The sequence below is a fragment of the Salvelinus sp. IW2-2015 genome, unplaced genomic scaffold, assembly GCF_002910315.2.
Source record: "Salvelinus sp. IW2-2015 unplaced genomic scaffold, ASM291031v2 Un_scaffold3171, whole genome shotgun sequence".
Lineage (NCBI taxonomy): Eukaryota > Metazoa > Chordata > Actinopteri > Salmoniformes > Salmonidae > Salvelinus > Salvelinus sp. IW2-2015.
In genome coordinates, this window is record NW_019944458.1 from 15,690 (window position 1) to 35,550 (window position 19,861).

The 19,861-nt window shown below is 44.1% G+C and overlaps 1 protein-coding gene across 1 annotated transcript in view; it reads right to left on the bottom strand.

Moving 5' to 3' along the window:
- Positions 1–19,861, bottom strand: part of LOC112075453 (pleckstrin homology domain-containing family A member 7) — a 53,512-nt gene that overhangs the window by 15,077 nt on the left and 18,574 nt on the right. Inside the window, exons 6-17 of the mRNA XM_070440917.1 lie at positions 9,479–9,568; positions 9,015–9,134; positions 7,608–7,661; positions 5,118–5,186; positions 3,997–4,077; positions 3,728–3,877; positions 3,448–3,549; positions 3,214–3,325; positions 2,792–2,961; positions 2,480–2,671; positions 2,287–2,401; positions 1,948–2,042 (exon numbers count right to left, since the gene is read on the bottom strand). Of these exons, the coding sequence (XP_070297018.1) occupies positions 1,948–2,042; positions 2,287–2,401; positions 2,480–2,671; positions 2,792–2,961; positions 3,214–3,325; positions 3,448–3,549; positions 3,728–3,877; positions 3,997–4,077; positions 5,118–5,186; positions 7,608–7,661; positions 9,015–9,134; positions 9,479–9,568 (1,350 nt within the window). The remainder of the gene's footprint in view (positions 1–1,947; positions 2,043–2,286; positions 2,402–2,479; positions 2,672–2,791; positions 2,962–3,213; positions 3,326–3,447; positions 3,550–3,727; positions 3,878–3,996; positions 4,078–5,117; positions 5,187–7,607; positions 7,662–9,014; positions 9,135–9,478; positions 9,569–19,861) is intronic.

A 19,861-nucleotide genomic window follows, 5' to 3' on the forward strand; every position in this document is an offset into this window, starting at 1 on the left:
AATATTGAAGTAAAAACATCGCCGAAGTCAAGGATCGGTAGGATAGTCAGTTTTACGAGGGTATGTTTGGCAACATGAGTGAAGGATGCTTTGTTGTGAAATAGGAGGCCGATTCTAGATTTAATTTTGGATTGGCAATACTTAATTTGAGGTCTGGAAGGAGAGTTTAAGGTCTAACCAACACCTAGGTATTTGTAGTTGTCCCATATTCTAAGTCAGAACCGTCCAGAGTAGTGATGCTAGTCGGGCGGGTGCGGGCAGCGATCGTTTGAAGAGCATGCATTTAGTTTTGCTTGCATTTAAGAACAGTTGGAGGCCACGGAAGGAGTTGTTTATGGCATTGAAGCTTGTCTGGAGGTTTGTTAACACAGTGTCCAAAGATGGGCCAGAAGTATACAGAATGGTGTCGTCTGCGTAGAGGTGGATCAGAGAATCACCAGCAGCAAGAGCGACATCATTGATGTATACAGAGAAGAGAGTCGGCCCGAGAATTGAACCCTGTGGCACCCCATAGAGACTGCCAGAGGTCCGGACAACAGGCCCTCCGATTTGACACACTGAACTCTATCTGAGAAGTAGTTGGTGAACCAGGCGAGGCAGTCGTTTGAGAAACCAAGACAAAATATCCCCCAACACTCTACTCAGCAAACTGGATGTAGTCTATCACAGTGCCATCCATTTTGCCACCAAAGGCCCATATACTACCCACCACTGTGACCTGTTTGCTCTTGTTGGCTGGCCCTCGCTTCATATTCATTGCCAAACCCACTGGCTCCAGGTCATCTATAAGTCTTTGCTAGGTAAAGCCCCGCCTTATCTCAGCTCACTGGTCACCATAGCAGCACCCACCCGTAGCACGCGCTCCAGCAGGTATATTTCACTGGTCACCCCCAAAGCCAACTCCTGCTTTGGCCACCTTTCCTTCCAGTTCTCTGCTGCCAATGACTGGAACCAATACAAAAATCACTGAAGCTGGAGACTCATATCTCCCTAACTAACTTTAAGCATCAGCTGTCAGAGCAGCTTACCGATCATTGCACCTGTACATAACCCATCTCTAAATAGCCCACCTCATCCCCATGTTATTTTTTTGTTTTGTTGCTCCTTTGCACCCCAGTATCTCTACTTGTGCATTCATCTTCTGCACATCCATCACTCCAGTGTTTAATTGCTAAATTGTAATTATTTTTCCACTATGGCCTATTTATTGCCTTACCTCCCTAATCTTACTACATTTGCACACACTGTATGTAGACTTTTCTTTTGTGTTATTGACTGTACGTTTGTTTATCCCATGTGTAACTCTGTGTTGTTTGTGTCGCACTGCTTTGATCTATCTTGGCCAGGTCGCAGTTGTAAATGAGAACTTGTTCTCAACTGGCCTTCCTGGTTAAATAAAGGTGTTAAAATAATTAAAATAATTAAAATAATTAAAAAATATATTTCACCTACTTCTGACTTATTATTAGTTATTTGTGTTCCTTGCTCCAGCAACACCACTCTATATATCAAAATACTACTACTTGGGCTGCTACTACCACAGTCGCACACTACTACTACTACTACTACTACCGGGATACAGTCACAACTACTACAGTCAGTAATTCTACTGTTACTATACAACTAGCGGCTATTATCCCACTGCTGTAATACAGTATCTACTTATACTACTACACTAGCCTACATTTTTCATCAATTTAAACTTCTAAACTTGTTCGATTATTATAACAATACTGTTGGCCAGCTGAAAAAAGTCAAAGGTTTTCTTCATGGAAAATAGTTTTTTCCATGTACTCAGCGTTTTGTACTAGACGCTGCATCTAATCAAGTCAGCTTGTCTCAGCTCCACAAAAGTAAAAGCCATGACAGGATTTATGAACAATATTTGTGATGCCTCTCCACCTTGTCTCTTGACTCCTAGTCAGTCAGAAATAGTTGGAATCTTACCTTCAGGCCTGAGGCGGCTGAGGCTCCTCTTCTGAGGGTAACATATGAGGAGATGTTTGTGGACTGATTTAGCCTGGATGAGGAGCCAGCCGGCCCTGRGAGAAAGACAGCAAATATGAAAACACGACTCCCAAGTGAGCACAAGAGCCAAAGCATGTTCAGTGGGTACATTACAATGCACATATTTGCTGCTGGTGTGAACACTAAAAGAACTGAAAGCTGTTTAGCCTTTCAAGCGATTTGCTTATTCTGAAGAGTTAAGACATCTTCAAAGAAACAAACATGTTATTCCACTTTACATCAAGGTGCATTACATGTGTTGGACCTAGAGCTACTTACCTCTGCTTGGCAGGGTCTGGTAGCCACCATCATGCCCCAAGGCCCCCATCCTCATGTGACCAGACCCTCCCACTCCCAGAAGCTCAGGTTCACTCAGGAAGGTGCGCAGCTCCACCTGACACCCACAGAGACMGATATCAGTACCACACAGACACACAGACACACGGCTCCATAGCTCTCTCCAAACACACACCTTRTTGTCKYCGTTGSTGTATTGGCCGATCTCCCTGTCCCGCTTGCGTTCGTCAGACTGTCGTTTGAGGCCTCGTACAGACGTGTGTCTGATGACGCTGGTTTCCCTGGGCGGCGGAGGCACGGCCGGGGCGTGGTCCTCAGGACTGTATAGCTGAGGTAGTGGTGGTCGGGGAGGGGCGCCCTCATCTGCCTGCAGAGAAAACAACCAACCAGCATAGCCTTTACCATCATATTCAATCCCATTTACTATCAGATAGGATAACATTCAACACTATGTCCTCTGAGTGGGAGGGGAGCGGGGGCCACTCACCCATTTTGGCACAGACATGGGGAGGGCTGCGGTGGTGTGCTGGGTGGTGGTGGGGGTTGTGGGGCTGAGGTGGGGGCTGTGCTGCTGGGCCAGTCTCATCTCTCCCAGGGAGGGACTGGCAGAGAGAGAAGGCACTGACGATGGCGACACGGAAGGCACAAGTTTTCTCTCTAGAGGCACAAAAACACACATGTAAAACACCCCCCAACACACACAGCATACACGTTAAAATTACACAAGATAACAACACTCCACCCACAAAAGCCAAATACACATACAGACCATAATCAACTCATCCATTTTGTCCCCTGTAAATATATAAGCACATGACAAGTAGCGTCCATTTCTCTCTCTACCTCGTCCTGACCTCCAGTGTGTGTTAGTAGAGGCAAGCGGAGGCAGAGCCACAGCACTCCTCTCACCTGGGTTGGTCACAGAGGAGATGGTGACTTGGTAGTTGGCTTTGCTGGAGCTGAGGCCTGCTATTACGTCTTCAACCCTCCACAACTCCCTCTTGATCTGGGACTTCTCCTTCTGCTCACAGACAAACACACACACAACCATGAACACAAACACTACAGACGTTGCTCCCATCCCTCTGGGAATCTGTACGAGAGTATGTGTTTGCAGTGGTGTGGTTGTGGTGCGATCCTGACCTGAGAGAGACCACTGCGGTTCATCTGGCCCCCCAGAGCTGTCCTCAACCAGTCTACATCTCTCTCCAGGCTGCTGTACTCGTTCCACGCATTCTCCATCTCCTGCATGGAGCAAGAGAGACATAGAGAAAGAGAGAGTAATAGAGAGAGAGTAAGAGAGGGAGCGAGATAGAGAGTAAGAAAGACAGAGAGGGAGGTTGTGTGGTCAGTCAATGGGGCTGACTGTGGTCAGTCAAACCAGTGAGCTAGGCTGTGTTAGGTCAGACAGAGCAGGTCTTACCGTGGACACCTGGGAGATCTCAGCTCTGATGTGCACCACGTCCTCCTGCAGTAGTCTCTGCTGGTAGGATATCTTCTCCTGGTGGGCCGGCTGGTCCCGGTACTGCTCCATCTGCTGGTGGGACACGTCCAGCACGGACTCCAACTTGTCCTGTAGGACAGGACACCACRAGGGCRKGRGGTATTCACGACRAGACCATACGGGGAAGCTAATACACACGTATACATACCCAGGCACACACACACAAACAAACACAGAAAACCCAATACCTTGTCTTCCTTGAGCGTGCGTATCGTTGTTTCCAGCTCCTGAAGGATCTTGTCTTGTTCACACAGTCGACTTAACTTGACCTGCACAGGGAACAGCAGCAGGCAGCCCAGAGAACAGAGATTGATAAGGTCTAAGACTAGGTCTATGACTAGAACAGGGGCCCTCTGCCCAGCAGCTTCTGGTAAACAYCATTCAAACCACAGTGCCCAGCAGAATGAATTGATAGTCTACTGTAGTCTGCTCTGTTTGGAAATATGTCAATAAGACCCATCTCTTTGAAATGCCCTGAGGACATATTTTCATCTTCTCTGTGTGAAAATAAAGAAATAAAGCTTTATACTGTCTGCTTGTGGAGAATGGTAATGCCCATTATAAGTAATCATAATCAAAAATCCATATTTTGAAATTCACTTTTCAAGAGAACAGTGCTTATTGAGACTGGCATATTTGTTTCCCCGCAGAAATGGGTTATATGTTTCTGAAAACAAAATAAGACTGCCTAGTTTAGCATCTTTCTCACACACTGAGTGTTTATTCTTGAGTTCTATTTATCATTCTGTTCAATTAATAATTAAGCTGTTTTTTTATTTCACAGCCGTATATTGTTGTTTTAATTGCATGAAATATTCATTGTTCAAACAAATTCACCAGCAAATTCTTATAAATTGTTAAACTGGAACAATGCTAATGATGAAAAGCCAAGACATCCAGTTTATTTACCTCCATTCTGAGCAAACAAAGAATTAAAAAGGCCGGATGACAGAAATCAAACTGAAAAATTGAAGAGCTCTACGTCTACAATCCCATTACATGTATTTTTCCCTTTAAATTGAGAGCTGGAAATAAAATCCCTCGGCGATACTCTCAGGCTTTAACAGTGAAGCTGTCTGTCCCCACAGTGCTGCATCTTCGCTCTGCTCCGTTCCCTCCCTCCCTACACACCCTCTGTTGTTTACCACAACTACAGAATACCAACTTCTCAAATCCTCAGTTCACTGTCTCTGTAGTGGGTTGTAAGATGTGAAAAACGATAGACGTTGAAGAAAAGGAGAGAGATGGATAAACTGGGTGTTTATCAGACAAGGTTTGGTTAGGGGGGGGTGGGGGCCGGTATACTTACATCAACATCGCTCTCTGCTATCTTAACAGGTCTCGATGGTCTGTCTTTTAGAGTTTCACGCCCTGTAACCTGCAATGCCCAAAAGGCACAAATACAACCTTACTTCTCCCAGTAATAGTTGCAAAAAAAAGTTCAACTATCTTAAATATTAAAACCAACATTCAATAGATAACACTGAACAACAACATTACAGCAATTATCAAGCAACAGCATGAGACCTTGCTAAGGACATTGGGATTGCAGAAACCACAATGTAGAACAGTTATGCAAAAATTATTCAACAAAAAAGACGTGGGTAGTAGTATGCACAAGCCAATGCAATATGACTGCTTTAAAAGCTGTGCAAATATATTTATGGTCAAAAMCAGCATCTGTGCATTTAAGAGAGGCCACAACGGAGAACCACAAAGCTGCTCTTTCCTGGCAGTGTGTCAGTGAGTTTAGTTAACGACCGTGTCCTCTTTATGAACCAAGAGAAAGGGAGGAACTAGCAGGAAATATGGCACCTCCTTCAGATCCTCTCTGTTACAGTGATAAATCAGACTTGGCCAAAGACATATCTCAGAGACGTCAGTGAACTGGCCCAGTTAGAATTGATATAAACTGTAGATATATTTCAGTGTCTTTCGCTAAGAGATTTCAATTGACTTAATGCCCAAACAGAGCTAATGATTTCTGTTGATACATTTCAAAGAGCATAGAGATGTAGGTGTGTTTACAATTATAACCAAAGCACACATGATTTAGTTGACCTTATAGCTCTGATTCTAATACAAGTGTTCAATGATAATCAGTATTGACGTGTCTCAAAGAGCACCCTTGGGTCGTCTCTTTAGTGCTTACTAGACAAACAAAAGGAAAAGAAAGGCTGTGAAACAAAGTGCAATCCAGGGTTCAACAGCATGCAATGGGACTCCCTCTCACAGAGAGCAGAGACAGAGTCCACATCAGTCAGTCAGCACACACTGACACAGCATCACCATGATGGACTACAGTACCCAGCAGGCCAAGCTATGCACTACAGTCACAGGTGGGTCTCTCTTCTAACATGGCCACTCATCACAGCAAACACGGGCAGGTGAGGAGTGCATTACACACATTCTATTAGGAGAAGCAGTGGAATGGTCTCACTCTTTGTATGCACACCATCCTTACATTCCAACTGGACCCAAAACCTGGAGGGGTGTTTTCTAACACATTGTGTACCATAACGATCAACGGGTCAATACTTTTGATCTGTTTTAAAATAGGAAATAGAGGGGTGTTACATCAGAATGTACACATCAATAATATAACTCCCCACTCCAAGAAACAGAAGGTTAGTTAAGGTTTGTGGTGTTGTACATACAAATCACTTCAGAAGGATCAGATGCTTTGTACTGTTGTTAATGGAAGAGAATTGCTGATAGCAGAATGTAGAATCATTACAACACATAAGGTCATTCTGCTGAAGCTGGCATTAGACTTACACTACCGGTCAAAAGTTTTAGAACACCTACTCATTCAATGGTTTTTCTTWATTTTTACTATTTTCTACATTGTAGAATAATAGTGAAGACATCAAAACTATGAAATAACACATAAAGAATCATGTAATAACCAAAAAAGTGTTAAACAAGTCATAATCTATTTTATATTTGAGATTCTTCAAATAGCCACCCTATGCCTTGATGACAGCTTTGCACACTCTTGGCATTCTCTGAATTCTATGAAGCCGCACAGCAGCAAGATATTTTCCCGGGTTCGAGAGCATCAAATCCGTGATGTATCATGGGTAAATTGTGACTGACTGACTGATCTACAAATAATATTGTGTAGTTATTTAGGATGCAAGGTGATTTGTAGATCAGTCAGTCTCGACTCGCCTTTAATGTCGGCTGCAATGTCGAACGCGCCCATTGTAGGTCACTTTCAGCAGCACTGCTTGATGGGAAGTGAAATTTACATGATGCAAAATGTAGTTTTTGACATGTAGTACTGTGCTGCTTGAAACTTCAGTTCCCATCAGTGGAGGTATGATATTTTGGCCCCATGTTTTCAGGGTGAATATGTACTATTCCCAATGTCCAATTGCAAGGATAGCTAGCTTTGACACAATATAGAACATTTTATAATTTATACTGTAGCCAATAATCATATCATTTTATGTATGAGATCATATTGCACTCAAGTTGTTTTCTTTGCTGAATTGATAGTAAAGACACAGATGAATGCAGCATAGCATTATTCTCAGTATACAGAGCATTAGTAACAAAAACAACAGTGGTTAAAACACACAGAAAACTGTTTAAATTCCAACATCAACCTAAACCACACAGCCCTGAGGAACGAGGTCAGAAAGAAGAGGAGAGAGCAGCAGAAGGAGGTGTGTGAATGAGGAAGAGACTGACACTGTAGACAGTGGAAGGAAGAGCAGGATGCAGGCTACAGAGGAGAGAGGAGGAAGAGAGATAAATCATCATTTACGTGATCTTTTCTCTTGGGGCCCACCTTCAGATCGAGATAATCCAGGTCCTTCTTCAGTTGCATGTAAGTATCATCTGCCTGACAGACAATGAGGARTGGAGAGACAGATCACAAGACTGCAAAGGATGCTAGGAGACTATAGTATAGGAAGACTAGTCAGGTGCTGTTACAGCACAACTCTATATCTCTACTTCATTCTCATTGGAGAGATCATATCACCACAGTCAAATGAATATTAGTGAGGCAAAATAGGACAGAAAAATCAGGCAGATTGATTCAGTTATATTATGAGAATTTACACCAAACTAGATTGTAGTGTAGGGCTGCTATCTAAATAGTTTAGGGATGCTTACACAAATAGCTTAAGCATTTCATAGGGCAGTATACTGCTTGTAATTCAGTTCGCCACCAAATCTCCACATGAGGATGAAGAGAACATAAGCGTTGATGGAGAGAGACTGAGCATGGTTGTCATTGAGCACCTTTACAGCTTCACTGTGGTGTGCAGGTCTGAGAACAGAGCACTGTGTTTGGACTGGCTCTTCTAGGGCAGGGGTCGGCAACAGGCATCTTCTTTTTTATTTTATTTATTGATTTGGTCAAAAAAGAGACTGTAAAATCCCCAGGAATTCAGTTTAATTTAGGAAATCTGTTCCCAAGTATTCCCACAAATAGAAAAAGAGACATATGTGATCATGACTCGGTGTAATCAAGGTATTACTTCAAATACAATAATATTTTCAGTGTACAAATGATTATAATTAGGTTCCATTTGCTCCAACAAAAATCGTCCCGCGGCTGAATGTAGTTGCCTACCCCTGCTCTAGGGAGACACACTCCTGAGCCAGCCTGTATACCCAGGGTCACTTTACACTAATAAGAGTGACCTCTCAGATACACACAGTTCAACACAACCAGGACTTAGAGGGGAAATGTGAAAGAAAAGTCCCCCCAAAATGTCTCATTGTAGTTATCCAGGTTTGCAAAGACCTCAAACAACAGAAGATAAGGCTACAGTATATGTATGTGAAGACAGGCACGGTGCATAGTCAACAAGCAACATGCTTGATATGAAGCTTGGGAGCAACATCATGTTTGTTTTTTAACAAATCAAACTGAAACACGTCTCTGTAACGCTCAACAGAGCGCTACATTATGCCGACAGATGAGTGAGGCGTCAGTCAAACACAACACAGGCTGGTGTTCTATAGCTGCAGACAGTCCATGCTAACAGGGGAGCACCTAAGCCACTAGTACAACAGACACGACCAACACACACACACAGTCAATGAATGATGGAGCTGGGACCAAAACACTAGCAGAGACACAGACTGCGGGTGATGGGGATTTGGCTGGGGGCTGGGATCCACAATCATTGGAGTGGGGCTGCAGAGCAGGGCGGCTGCAGGGGGAGGATATGAGGGGCCTGACCTGCAGGCTGGGGCCTAGGAGGCCGTTGTGATGTAGGTGGTGGAGGGCGTCGCCGTGCACACCAGCCATCTTGGCCTGGTGACTCCTGAGCTGAATGAGCAGCAGGGTCAGCTCCTCCGGCTGCAGTAGGGTCAGGCCCAGGCCAGGGAGAGGAAGAGAGGGAGGGACAGAGAGAGAGCACTTCAAACCTGGCCACCAGGGCGGCAGCAGTGAGGCTCAGCTTCTTCAGGCCCCAGAGAGCTGTGGCCTAAGCATCCTACCACAATACCTGCTCCTCTCTCCCCGTCACCAACAAAGGCCTTCAGAGCAGACAGCACTGAATCCACCACGCTGAAAATGGTGCTGCTTCTGACTGAAATGTATTACATTGAACGTTCCCTAGCATTCATCTTTAATAGTCCTAACATAAAGCAGAGAATAGTTTAAACTGGTGTGTGATGAAGATAAATGAACAAGACAGAAGCTGTACCGTTTTTCCCATGCAAGCTTGGTGCGCTGACTGTGTGTGTGATGTAGCCCATGGCTGGCATTGACCGTCTCTCCAGCTGACTAGTCTGTGGAAAACAAAGACATCAACAAGTATTAGGCTCCATATCCCATTTCACAGATCAAACAGAATGGCAATCATAAATGAACATTTACAGATGAATATGCCTGCAGTGTGGTTCAGATTGTTCCTGGCTTTCTGTCCCCGCTACTGGGCATTCTGATATGTAGACCCCAAACTTAAAGGGAATGCCTGCAACTTAACAACATCCTAATTTGTGCACACAGCATATTTTTTCTTCTATCCATGTATTTATTTCCATCCTTCCTCCTCTTATTTGAAATAAAGTGTGCCYCCAGTTTAAGTTGCTACAGGGTTTGGAAGGTTTGACATTTTTGCTTAACACACAGAATTCCTTGGCTAGGCCCTTCACAGAACCTTAAAARGACACAAMCAACAAGAGATTKAATTAACTACACATAAATTATCCCCAACCTGCCTTCTTAAAATAACATTTGTTTGCTACCAGCGAGAGAAGCACTGTGAGCCATTCCCTCAGAGATTCCCAAGCCAATCTTTTTTTGCTGTATAATAGGTTTTTCATTTAAATGTAAGATCAGAAGAAAGAGACCGTTGCTGATGGTTGAGATACAGTGGAGATGTTTACAGGGTGCTGAGAGGCCCTGGGCAAATTGAATTAGCCGCTAATAACACACACACACACACACACACACACACACACATACACTTGTGTGATATTCCATAGGAGGTACATGGAACACAGCCCTGAAATACACACTCAAATACACACTCAATCACCAGTCTAAAAGATGCTGGATCCACCAAAACAAAGTTCTTCTGTAGACTAAATGTAGTACCCATAAACCATTGCTTTCTTGGATGGTCTCACACACACACTGTGGCTCATTAAAAAAATACTTTTCCTCTGAGTGTTTATGATTATTCTGTGAGCAAGTGGAGCGGCAGTGTTCTATTTGAGACACATAATTAGTGACTTGGCGTTATGGGTGAATGATGAGGAAACAGAGGCTGGGACATTCTGTTTACTTGGCGTGAGGACAGTGGGATTGCGATAAGGGCWGCGTGGAGGCTGGTGTGGTGCAGCCTTGTAGAGACAGCCTCACATGTGGGGGGTGTGGGAGACGGCAGGGAGACAGCACAGGGTGCGGATGGCGTAGGACAGTGCCTTGTCACAGGGGGTCCTGTGTGGCGTGTGTGCTGCGAGTGTGGTGCCCTGGACAAGGCGATGTCCATTCGCCATCCGACCCTTGCTGTCTCCCTGCCGGCTTCCCATCTACACCCCTCACATGTGAGGCGTCTCTACAAGCTCGCACGCACAAACCAGCCTCCCACGCAGCCCTTAATTTGTTCGCAATCCACTGTCCTCACGCAAGTAAACAGAAATGTCCAGCCTCTGTTTCCTCATCATTCACCCATAACGCCAAAGTCGCCATAATTATTGTGTCTCAAAGTGAAACACTGCTCGCTCCAAACTTGCTCACAGAATAATCATCAAACACTCAAAGAGGAAAAGTATTTTTTTAATGTAGTCCACAGAGTGTGTGTGTGAGACCATCCAAGAAAGCAATGGTTTATGGTACTAACATTTAGTCGGCAGATAACTTTGATTTTGTTTTGGTGATCCGCAATCTTTTTAGACTGGTGGATTGAGTGTGTAGTAAATTGAGTGTGTTTTTTTCAGGGCTGTGTTCCATGTACTCTAATGGAAATCACACGAGTGTGTGTGTCTCTCTCTCTCTGTGGTGTCTCTTCTTCTGTGGTGTGTGTGTGCTGTGTGTGGTGGTGTGTGTTGGTGTGTGTGTGTGTGTGTGTGTGTTGTGTGTGTTGTGTGTGTGTGTGTGTGTGTTGTGTGTGGCTAATGTTGTGTGTGTGATGTGGTGTGTGCTGTGTGTTTTTATTAGGCGGCTAATTCTAATTTGGCCCACGGGCCTCTCACATCCTGTCAACATACTCCATCGTGCTATCTCAAACCATCACAACCGGCTACGTTCTTCTGATTCTTACATTTAAACAAACTGAAACCTATTATACAGCAAAAAAAGAATGCGCTTGGGCAATCTTGCTGAGGGAAGTTGGCTCACCAGTGCTTCTCTCGCTGGTAAACAAATGTTATCTTTAGAAGGCTAAGGTTGGGATAATTTATGTTGTAGTTAAATTCAATCTCTTTTTGTTTGTGTCTTTTTAGGTTCTCGTTGAAGGCCTAGCCTAAGGGAATCTGTGTGTTAAGGCATACATAGTCAACCTTCCAAACCCTTGAGCAACTGTTAAACTGCGGGGCACGAGCTTCTATTTTCAATAAAGGAGGAAGGTGGAAATAACATCACATGGAATAGAACGAAAAGAATCATGCCTGTGTGCAAAATGAGTTTGGTTAAGTTGCAGGTCATTTCCTTTAAGTTATGGGGTCTACATGATCAGAGATGACCCAGTAGCGGCGGACAGAAAGCCAGGACAGATCTGAACCACACGTGCAGGCATATTCATCCTTGTAAATGTGTCATTTTATGATTTGCCATTTCCTGTTTGATCTGTGAAATGGATTTGTAGGCCTATATCTTGTTGATGGTTCTTTGATTTTCCCCACAAGACTAGTCAGCGGAAGAGACGGTTCATGCCCTGCCATGGGCTACATCACACCATCAGTTCAGCGCACCAAGCTTGCAGTGGGAAAACGGTGTCTTCTGTTGTTTTTTCATTTGACTTTTTTTCGGTTTCTAATAATTTATCCTCCTCAACACCCAGTTGAACTATTTCTCTTGCTTTATATGTAGGACACTATTAAGGATGAATGCTGACAGGGACGTTTCAATGTAATACATTGTCAGTCAGTACAGCTTAGCACCATTTCAGCTGGTGGATCAGTGTCTGTTCTGCTCTGAAGGGTCGCTTGTGTGGGTGACGGGAGAGGAAGGAGCAGGTATTGTGGTAGAATGCTTAGGCCCACAGCTCTCTGGCGGCTCTCGAAGAGCTGAGCCCGCACTGCTGCCGCCTCTGTGGCCAGGTGTTGAAGTGCTCTCTCTCTGTCCTCTCCTCTCTTCCTTCTCCCTGGCCTGGGCCTGCCCTACTGCAGCCGGAGGAGCTGACCCTGCTGCTCATCAGCTCAGGAGTCACCAGGCCAGCATGGTCTGGTGCTGCACGCGACGCCCTCCAACTGCAATCACAACGGCTCCTAGCCCCAGCCTGCAGGTCAGCCCCCCTCGATTCCTCACCCCCTGCAGCCTGCCCCTCTCCGCAGCCCACTCCAATGTTGTGAATTGTGGATCCCCAGCCCCCAGCCAAAGTCCCATCACCCGCCAGTCTGTGTTTCTCTGCTAGTTGTTTTGGGTCCCAGCTTCACATAATTCATTGGACTGATGATCGTTGTGGTTTCGGTCGGATCTGTTGTACTAGTGGCTTGGTGCTCCTGCTTAGCAGTGGACTGTCTGCAGCTATGATTACACTCAGCCGTGTTGTGTAGGCGGCTCGTAACTCATTCTGTCCAGGCATAATGCTAAGCACTCCTGTTGAGCTTACAGAGACTGTTCATTGATTTGTAAAAAACAAAACATGACATGTTTGCTCCCATAGCTTCATATTCAGCATGTTGCTTGTGTACTTGACTATGCACGCGTGCCTGTCTTCACATAAGCTATATACCTGTAGCCTTATCTTCTTGTTTCGATAGTCCTTTGCAAACTCGGATAACTACAGATGAGAATCGTATTTGTGGGGGGACTCTTTCTTCACATTTCCCTCTCTGAAGTCCTGGTTGTGTTGAACTGTGTGTATCCTGGAGCTCTATAGGTAACGTGACCCTGGTATATCAGGCTGGCCTCAGGAGTGTGGTCTCCCTAGAGCAGGAGGTAGGGCATAACACATTTTCAAGCCGCGGGACGATTTTATTAGGAATGTCAGGAGGATGGAACTAATTATAATACCTTTGGTACACTGAAAATATGTATTTATTATTTGAAGCTAATTACCTTGATACACAGAGTCTATGATCAATATGTCGCTTTTGTTCTATTTTGTGGGAATACTTTGGGAACAGATTTCCTAAATGTAAACTGAATTCCTGGGGATTTTACAGTCTCCTTTTTGAACCCAAAGCAATAAAATACATTAAAATGAAGATGCTTGTTGACCGACCCCTTGCCCTAGAAGAGCCAGTCTCCAAACACAGTGATCCTGTTATCTCCAGACCTGCAACCACAGATGACAGCTGTAAAGGTGTGCTCAATGACAACCATGCTCAGTCTCCTCTCCATCAACGCTTTTGTTTCTTCTATCTCCATGTGGTAGGCGACCTCAGTTGGTGCGCGACTGAATTACAAGCAGATTACTCCCTAGTGAATGCTTAAGCCTATTTGTGTAAGCATCCCTTAAAAACTATTTAGATAGCAGCCCTACACTAAATCCGTTTGATGTAAATTCTCTAATATAACCGAAATCAAGCTCTGCCTGATTTTCTTGTCTATTTTGCTTCACTAATATTCATTTGACTGTGGGTTGATATCTGTACTCTCCAATGAGGAATGAAGTAGAGATATAGGTTGTGCTGTACCAGCACTGATATAGCTTCCTATACTATAGTCTCCTAGGATCCTTTCAGTTCTTGTGTCTGTTCTCTTTTCCATCCTATTGGTCTGTCGGCAATGATAACTTAGCACTGACCTGAAGAAGGACCTGATTATCTCTATCTGAGATGGGCCCTCAAGAGAAAAGACACGTAATGATGATTTATCTCTCTTCCTCCTCCTCTCTCTGTATGCACTGGCATCCTGTCTCTTCCTCTCCACTGTCTTACAGTGTCAGTCTCTTCCTATTCACAAACTCCTTCTGCTCTCTCGTCTCCTCTTCTTTCTGACTCGTTCTAGGGCTGTGTGAGTTTAGGTTGATGGTTGGAAATTTAAAACAGTTCTCTGTGTGTTTTTAAACCACTGTTGATTTTCGTTACTAATGCTCTGTATACTGATGAGGAATAATGCGTAGTGCTGATCATTCATTCTGTGTCTTTTACTATCAATTTAGCAAGAAAACAACTTGAGTCATGCAATATGATCTCTTACATAACAATCGATATGATTATTATGCTACAGTTATTTAAATTATACAAATGTCTTCTATATTGTGTCAAAGCTAGCTTAATCTGCAATTTGCAGATAAAGCTGACATTGGTAATAGCATTACATATTCACCTTGAAAGCTTGGTATACATGCAAATATCACCTCCACTCGATGGTAAATGATAAGTTTCAAGTTAGCACAGTCACTACATGTCAATAAAACTTAATGTTGCATCATTGGTAATAATTTCCACCTTCCCATCAAGCATGCTGCTGAAAGATGACCTTAACCATGGGCGCGGTTCGACTTGCAGGCCGACTATTAAAGCGAGTCGAGACTGCTTGATCTCTACAGATCACTTGCATCCTAAATAACTACACCATATATATTTGTAGATCCAGTCAGTTAGTCACAATTTACCATAACATCTACGGATTTGATGCACTGCGAGACCCGCGAATTATTCTTGCTGCTTTGCGGCTTAATAGAAATTCAGAGAAGCCAAGAAGTGTGCACAAGCTGGTCATCAAGGCATAGGGTGGTATTTGAAAGATCTCAAATATAAAATAGATTATGACTTGTTTAACACTTTTTTTGGTTATTACATGATTCTTTATGTGTTATTTCAAATAGTTTTGATGTCTTCCATTATTATTCTACAAATGTAGAAAATAGTAAAAATAAAGAAAAACCATCTGATGAGTAGGTGTTTAAAACTTGACCCGGTAGTGTAAGTCTAATGCCTAGCTTCACAGATGACCTTATGTGTTGTAATGATTCTAACATTCTGCTATCACAATCCTTTCCATTAACAACAGTACAAAGGCATCTGACCTTCTGAAGTGATTTGTATGTACAACACCAAACCTTAACTACGCTCTGTTCTTGGAGTGGGGAGTTATATTATTGATGTGTACATTCTGATGTAACACCCCTCTATTTCTATTTTAAAACAGATCAACGTATTTGACCCGTTGATTCGTTATGGTACACCAATGTGTTAGAAAACACCCTCCAGGTTGGTCCAGTTGGAATGTAAGGATGGTGTGCATACCAAAGAGTGAGACCAATTCCACTGCTTCTCCTAATAGAATGTGTGTAATGCACTCCTCACCTGCCCTGTTTGCTGTGATAAGTGGCCATGTTAGATAGAGAGACACCTGTGACTGTAGTGCATAGCTTGGCCTGCTGGGTACTGTAGTCCATCAATGGTGATGCTTGTGTCAGTGTGTGCTGACTGACTGATTGGACTTCTGTCTTCTGCTCTCTGTGAGAGGGAGTCCCCATTGCATCTGTTGAACCTGGATTGCACTTGTTTCACAGCCTTTCTTTTCCTTTTGTTGTCTAGTAAGCACTAAGAGACGACCCGAGGGTGCTCTTTGAGACACGTCATCTGATTATCATTGAAGTTCCTGTAATTGAAATTCAGAGCTATAAGGTCAACTAAATCATGTGTGCTTTGGTTATAATTGTAACACAACCTACATCTCTATGATGCCTCTTTGAACTTTGTATTCTTTTTATGTATCAACAGATAATCATTAGCTCTGTTTGGGCAATTAAGTCAATTGATAATCTTTAGCGAAAGACACTGAAATATATCTACAGTTTATATCATCTAACTGGGCCAGTTCACTGACGTCTCCTGAGATATGTCTTTGCCAGTCTGATTTATCATGTACAGAGAGGATCTGAAGGAGGTGCATATTTCCTGCTAAGTTCCTCCCTTTCTCTTGGTCATAAAGAGGACAAACGGTCGTTAATAAACCCACTGACACACTGCCAGGAAAGAGCAGCTTTGTGTTCTCAAGTTGTGGCCTCTCTTAAATGCACAATGCTGTTTTGACCAAATATATTGCACAGCTTTTAAAGCAGTCATAATTGGCATTGGCTTGGTGCAATACTACTACACCTCACGTCTTTTTTTGTTGAATAATTTTTGGCATAATGTTCTACATTGTGGTTTCTGCAATCCAAATGTCCTTAGCAAAGGTCTCATGCTGTTGCTTGATAAATTGCGTAATGTTGTTTGGTTATGTTATCTATTGAATGTTGGTTTTAATATTTAAGACTATTGAACTTTTTTTTGCAACTATTACTGGAGAGTTCAAGGTTGTATTTGTTGCCTTTTGGCAATTGCGCAGGTTAGCAGGGCGTGAACTTCAAAGAAGACCGATCGAGACTGTTAAGATAGCAGAGAGCGATGTTGATGTAAAGTATAATCGGCCCCCACCCCCCTAACCAACCTTGTCTATAAACACCCGTTTATCTCTCTCTCTCCTGTTTCTTCAAACTCTATCGTTTTTCACATTTAACAACCCACTACAGAGACAGTGAACTGAGGAATTTTTGAGAAGGTTGGTATTCTGTAGTTGTGGTAAACCAGAGGTGGTGTAGGGAGGGAGGGAAACGGAGCAGAGCGAGGATTGCAGCACTGTGGGGACAGACAGCTTCCACTGTTAAAGCCTGAGAGTATCGCCGAGGGAATTTAATTTCCAGCCTCATTAAAGGAAAAATACATGTATGGGATTGTAGACGTAGAGCTCTTCAATTTTTTTTTTCAAGGTTTGATTTCTGTCATCCGCCTTTTTTTAATTCTTGTTTGCTCAGAATGGAGGTTAAATAAACTGGAATGTCTTGGCTTTCATCATTAGCATTGTTTTCCAGTTTAACAATTTATAAGAATTTGCTGGTGAATTTTGTTTGAACAATGAATATTTCATTGCAATTAAACAACAATATACGGCTGTGATAAAAAACATGCTTAATTATTAATTGAGCAAGATATGATAAATAGAACTCAAGAATAAAACACTCAGTGTGGGAGACAAGATGCTAAACTTAGGCAGTCTTTAATTTTGTTTTCAGAAACATCATACCCATTTCTGGCGGGGAAACAAATATGGCCAGTCATCATAAAGCACTGTTCTCTTTGAAAAGTGAATTCAAAATATGGATTTTTTGATTATGTTAACTTATAATGGGAACCAAATTACCATTCTCCACAGAGCAGCACAGTATAAAGCTTTAAATTTTTCTTTATTTTCCACAACAGAGAAGATGAAAATATGTCCTCAGGGCATTTCAAAGAGATGGGTGCTTAATTGACATTATTTCCAAACAGAGCAGACTACAAGTAGTATATCAATCATTTGCTGGCACTGTGGTTGGAATGGTGTTTACCAGAAGCTGCTGGCGAGGGCCCCTGTTCTAGTCATAGACCTAAGTCTTTAGACCTTATCCAGTCTCTGTTCTCTGGGCTGCCTGCTTGCTGTTTCCCTGTGGCAGTGTCAAGTTAAGTGACTGTGTGACGGAACGCAATACATAAAGGACTGAAGAAAAAGAAAGAAAAAAAAAAAACAGATTTCAGGAGCTGGAAACAACGATACGCACGCTCAAGGAAGACAAGGTATTGGGTTTCGTGTTTTGTTTGTGTTGTGTGCCTGGGTATGTATATCGTGTGTATTAAGCTTCCCCGTATGTCTCAGTCGTGAAATAGCCCGCCTCCGTGGTGTCCTGTCCTACAGGACAAAGTTGGAGTCCGTGCTGGAACGTTCCCACCAGCAGATGGAGGGCAGTACCGGGACAGCCGGCCACGGGAAGATATCCCTATCCAGCAGAGACCTACTGCAAGGAAGGACCGTGGTGCACATAAGCTGAGATCTCCAGGTGTCCGGTAGACCTGCTCTGTCTGACCTAAACAAGCCTAGTCACTGGTTTGACTGACGCAAGTCAGCCCCATTGACTGACGAAAAACAACTCCCTCTCTGTCTTTCTTACTCTCTATCTCGCTCCCTCTCTTACTCTCTCTCTATTACTCTCTCTTTCCTATGTCTCTCTTGCTTCCAATGGCAGGAGATGGAGAATGCGTGGAATCGTAGTACAGCAGCCTGGAGATGAGTGGTAGACTGGTTGAGGACAGCTCTGGGGGCCAGATGAACCGCAGTGGTCTCTCTCAGGTCAGGATCCCGCACCACAACTCAATACCACTGCAAACACTCTCACTCGTACAGATTCAGAGGGATGGGAGCAACGTCTGTAAGTGTTTTGTGTTCATGGTTGTGTGCTGTGTTTGTTGTGAGGCAGAGGGAAGTCCCAGATCAAGAGGGAGTTGTGGAGGTTGAAAGACGTAATAGCAGGCCTCAGCTCCAGCAAAGCCAACTACAAGTCACCATCTCCTCTGTGACCAACCCAGGTGAAGAGAGTTGCTGTGGCTCTAGGCCTCCGCTTGCCTCTTAACTAACACACACTGGATGGTCAGGACGAGGTGTAGAGAGAAATGGACGCTACTTGGTCATGTGCTTATTATTTACAGGGGACAAAATGGAGATTGATTATGGTCTGTAATGTGTATGGCTTGTTTGTGGGTGGAAGTGTTGTTATCTTGTGTAATTTTAACGTGTATGCTGTGTGTGTTGGGGGTGTTTTTACATGTGTGTTTTTTGTGCACTCTAGAGACGAAACTTGTGCTTCGTGTGCCATCTGTCATGCCTTCTCTCTCTGCCAGTCCTCCTGGGAGAGATGAGACTGCCCAGCACGCCACGAGGCCCATCTCAGCGCCCCAAGTCCCCGTGTCTCCTTGCCCTCCCGCCCGCCACAACCCCACCACCACCCAGCACACCACGCAGCCCTCCCCATGTCTGTGCCAAATTGGGTGAGTGGCCCCCCCGTTGTCCTCCCACTCAGAGGACATAAGTGGTTGAATGTTTATCCTATCTGAAGTAAATGGGTTGAATATGAATGGGTAAAGGCTATGCTGGTTGGTTGTTTTGCTCTGCAGGCAGACTGAGGGCGCCCTCCCGACCACACTACTCCGCTATACAGTCCTGAGGACCACGCCCGGCCGTGCCTCCGCCGCCCAGGGAAACGCAGCGTCATCAGACACACGGTCTGTCGAGGCCCCTCAAACGAACAGTCCGACGACGGCAAGCGGGACAGGGAGATGGCCAATACACAAGAAGACAACAAGGTGTGGGTGTTTGGAGAAGACTATGGAGCCGTGTGTCTGTGTGTCTGTGGGTACCTGATATCTGTCTCTGTGGTGTCAGTGGAGCCTGCGCACTTCACTGATGAACCTGAGCTCCTGGAGTGGGAGGGTCTGGTCACAATGAGGATGGGGGCCTTGGGGCATGTGGTGGCTACCAGACTGCAAGCAGAGGTAAGTGCTCTAGGTCCAACACATGTAATGCACCTTGATGTAAAGTGGAATAACAGTTTGTTTTCTTTGAGATGTCTTATCTTTCAGAATAAGCAAATTCGCATTGAAAGGCCT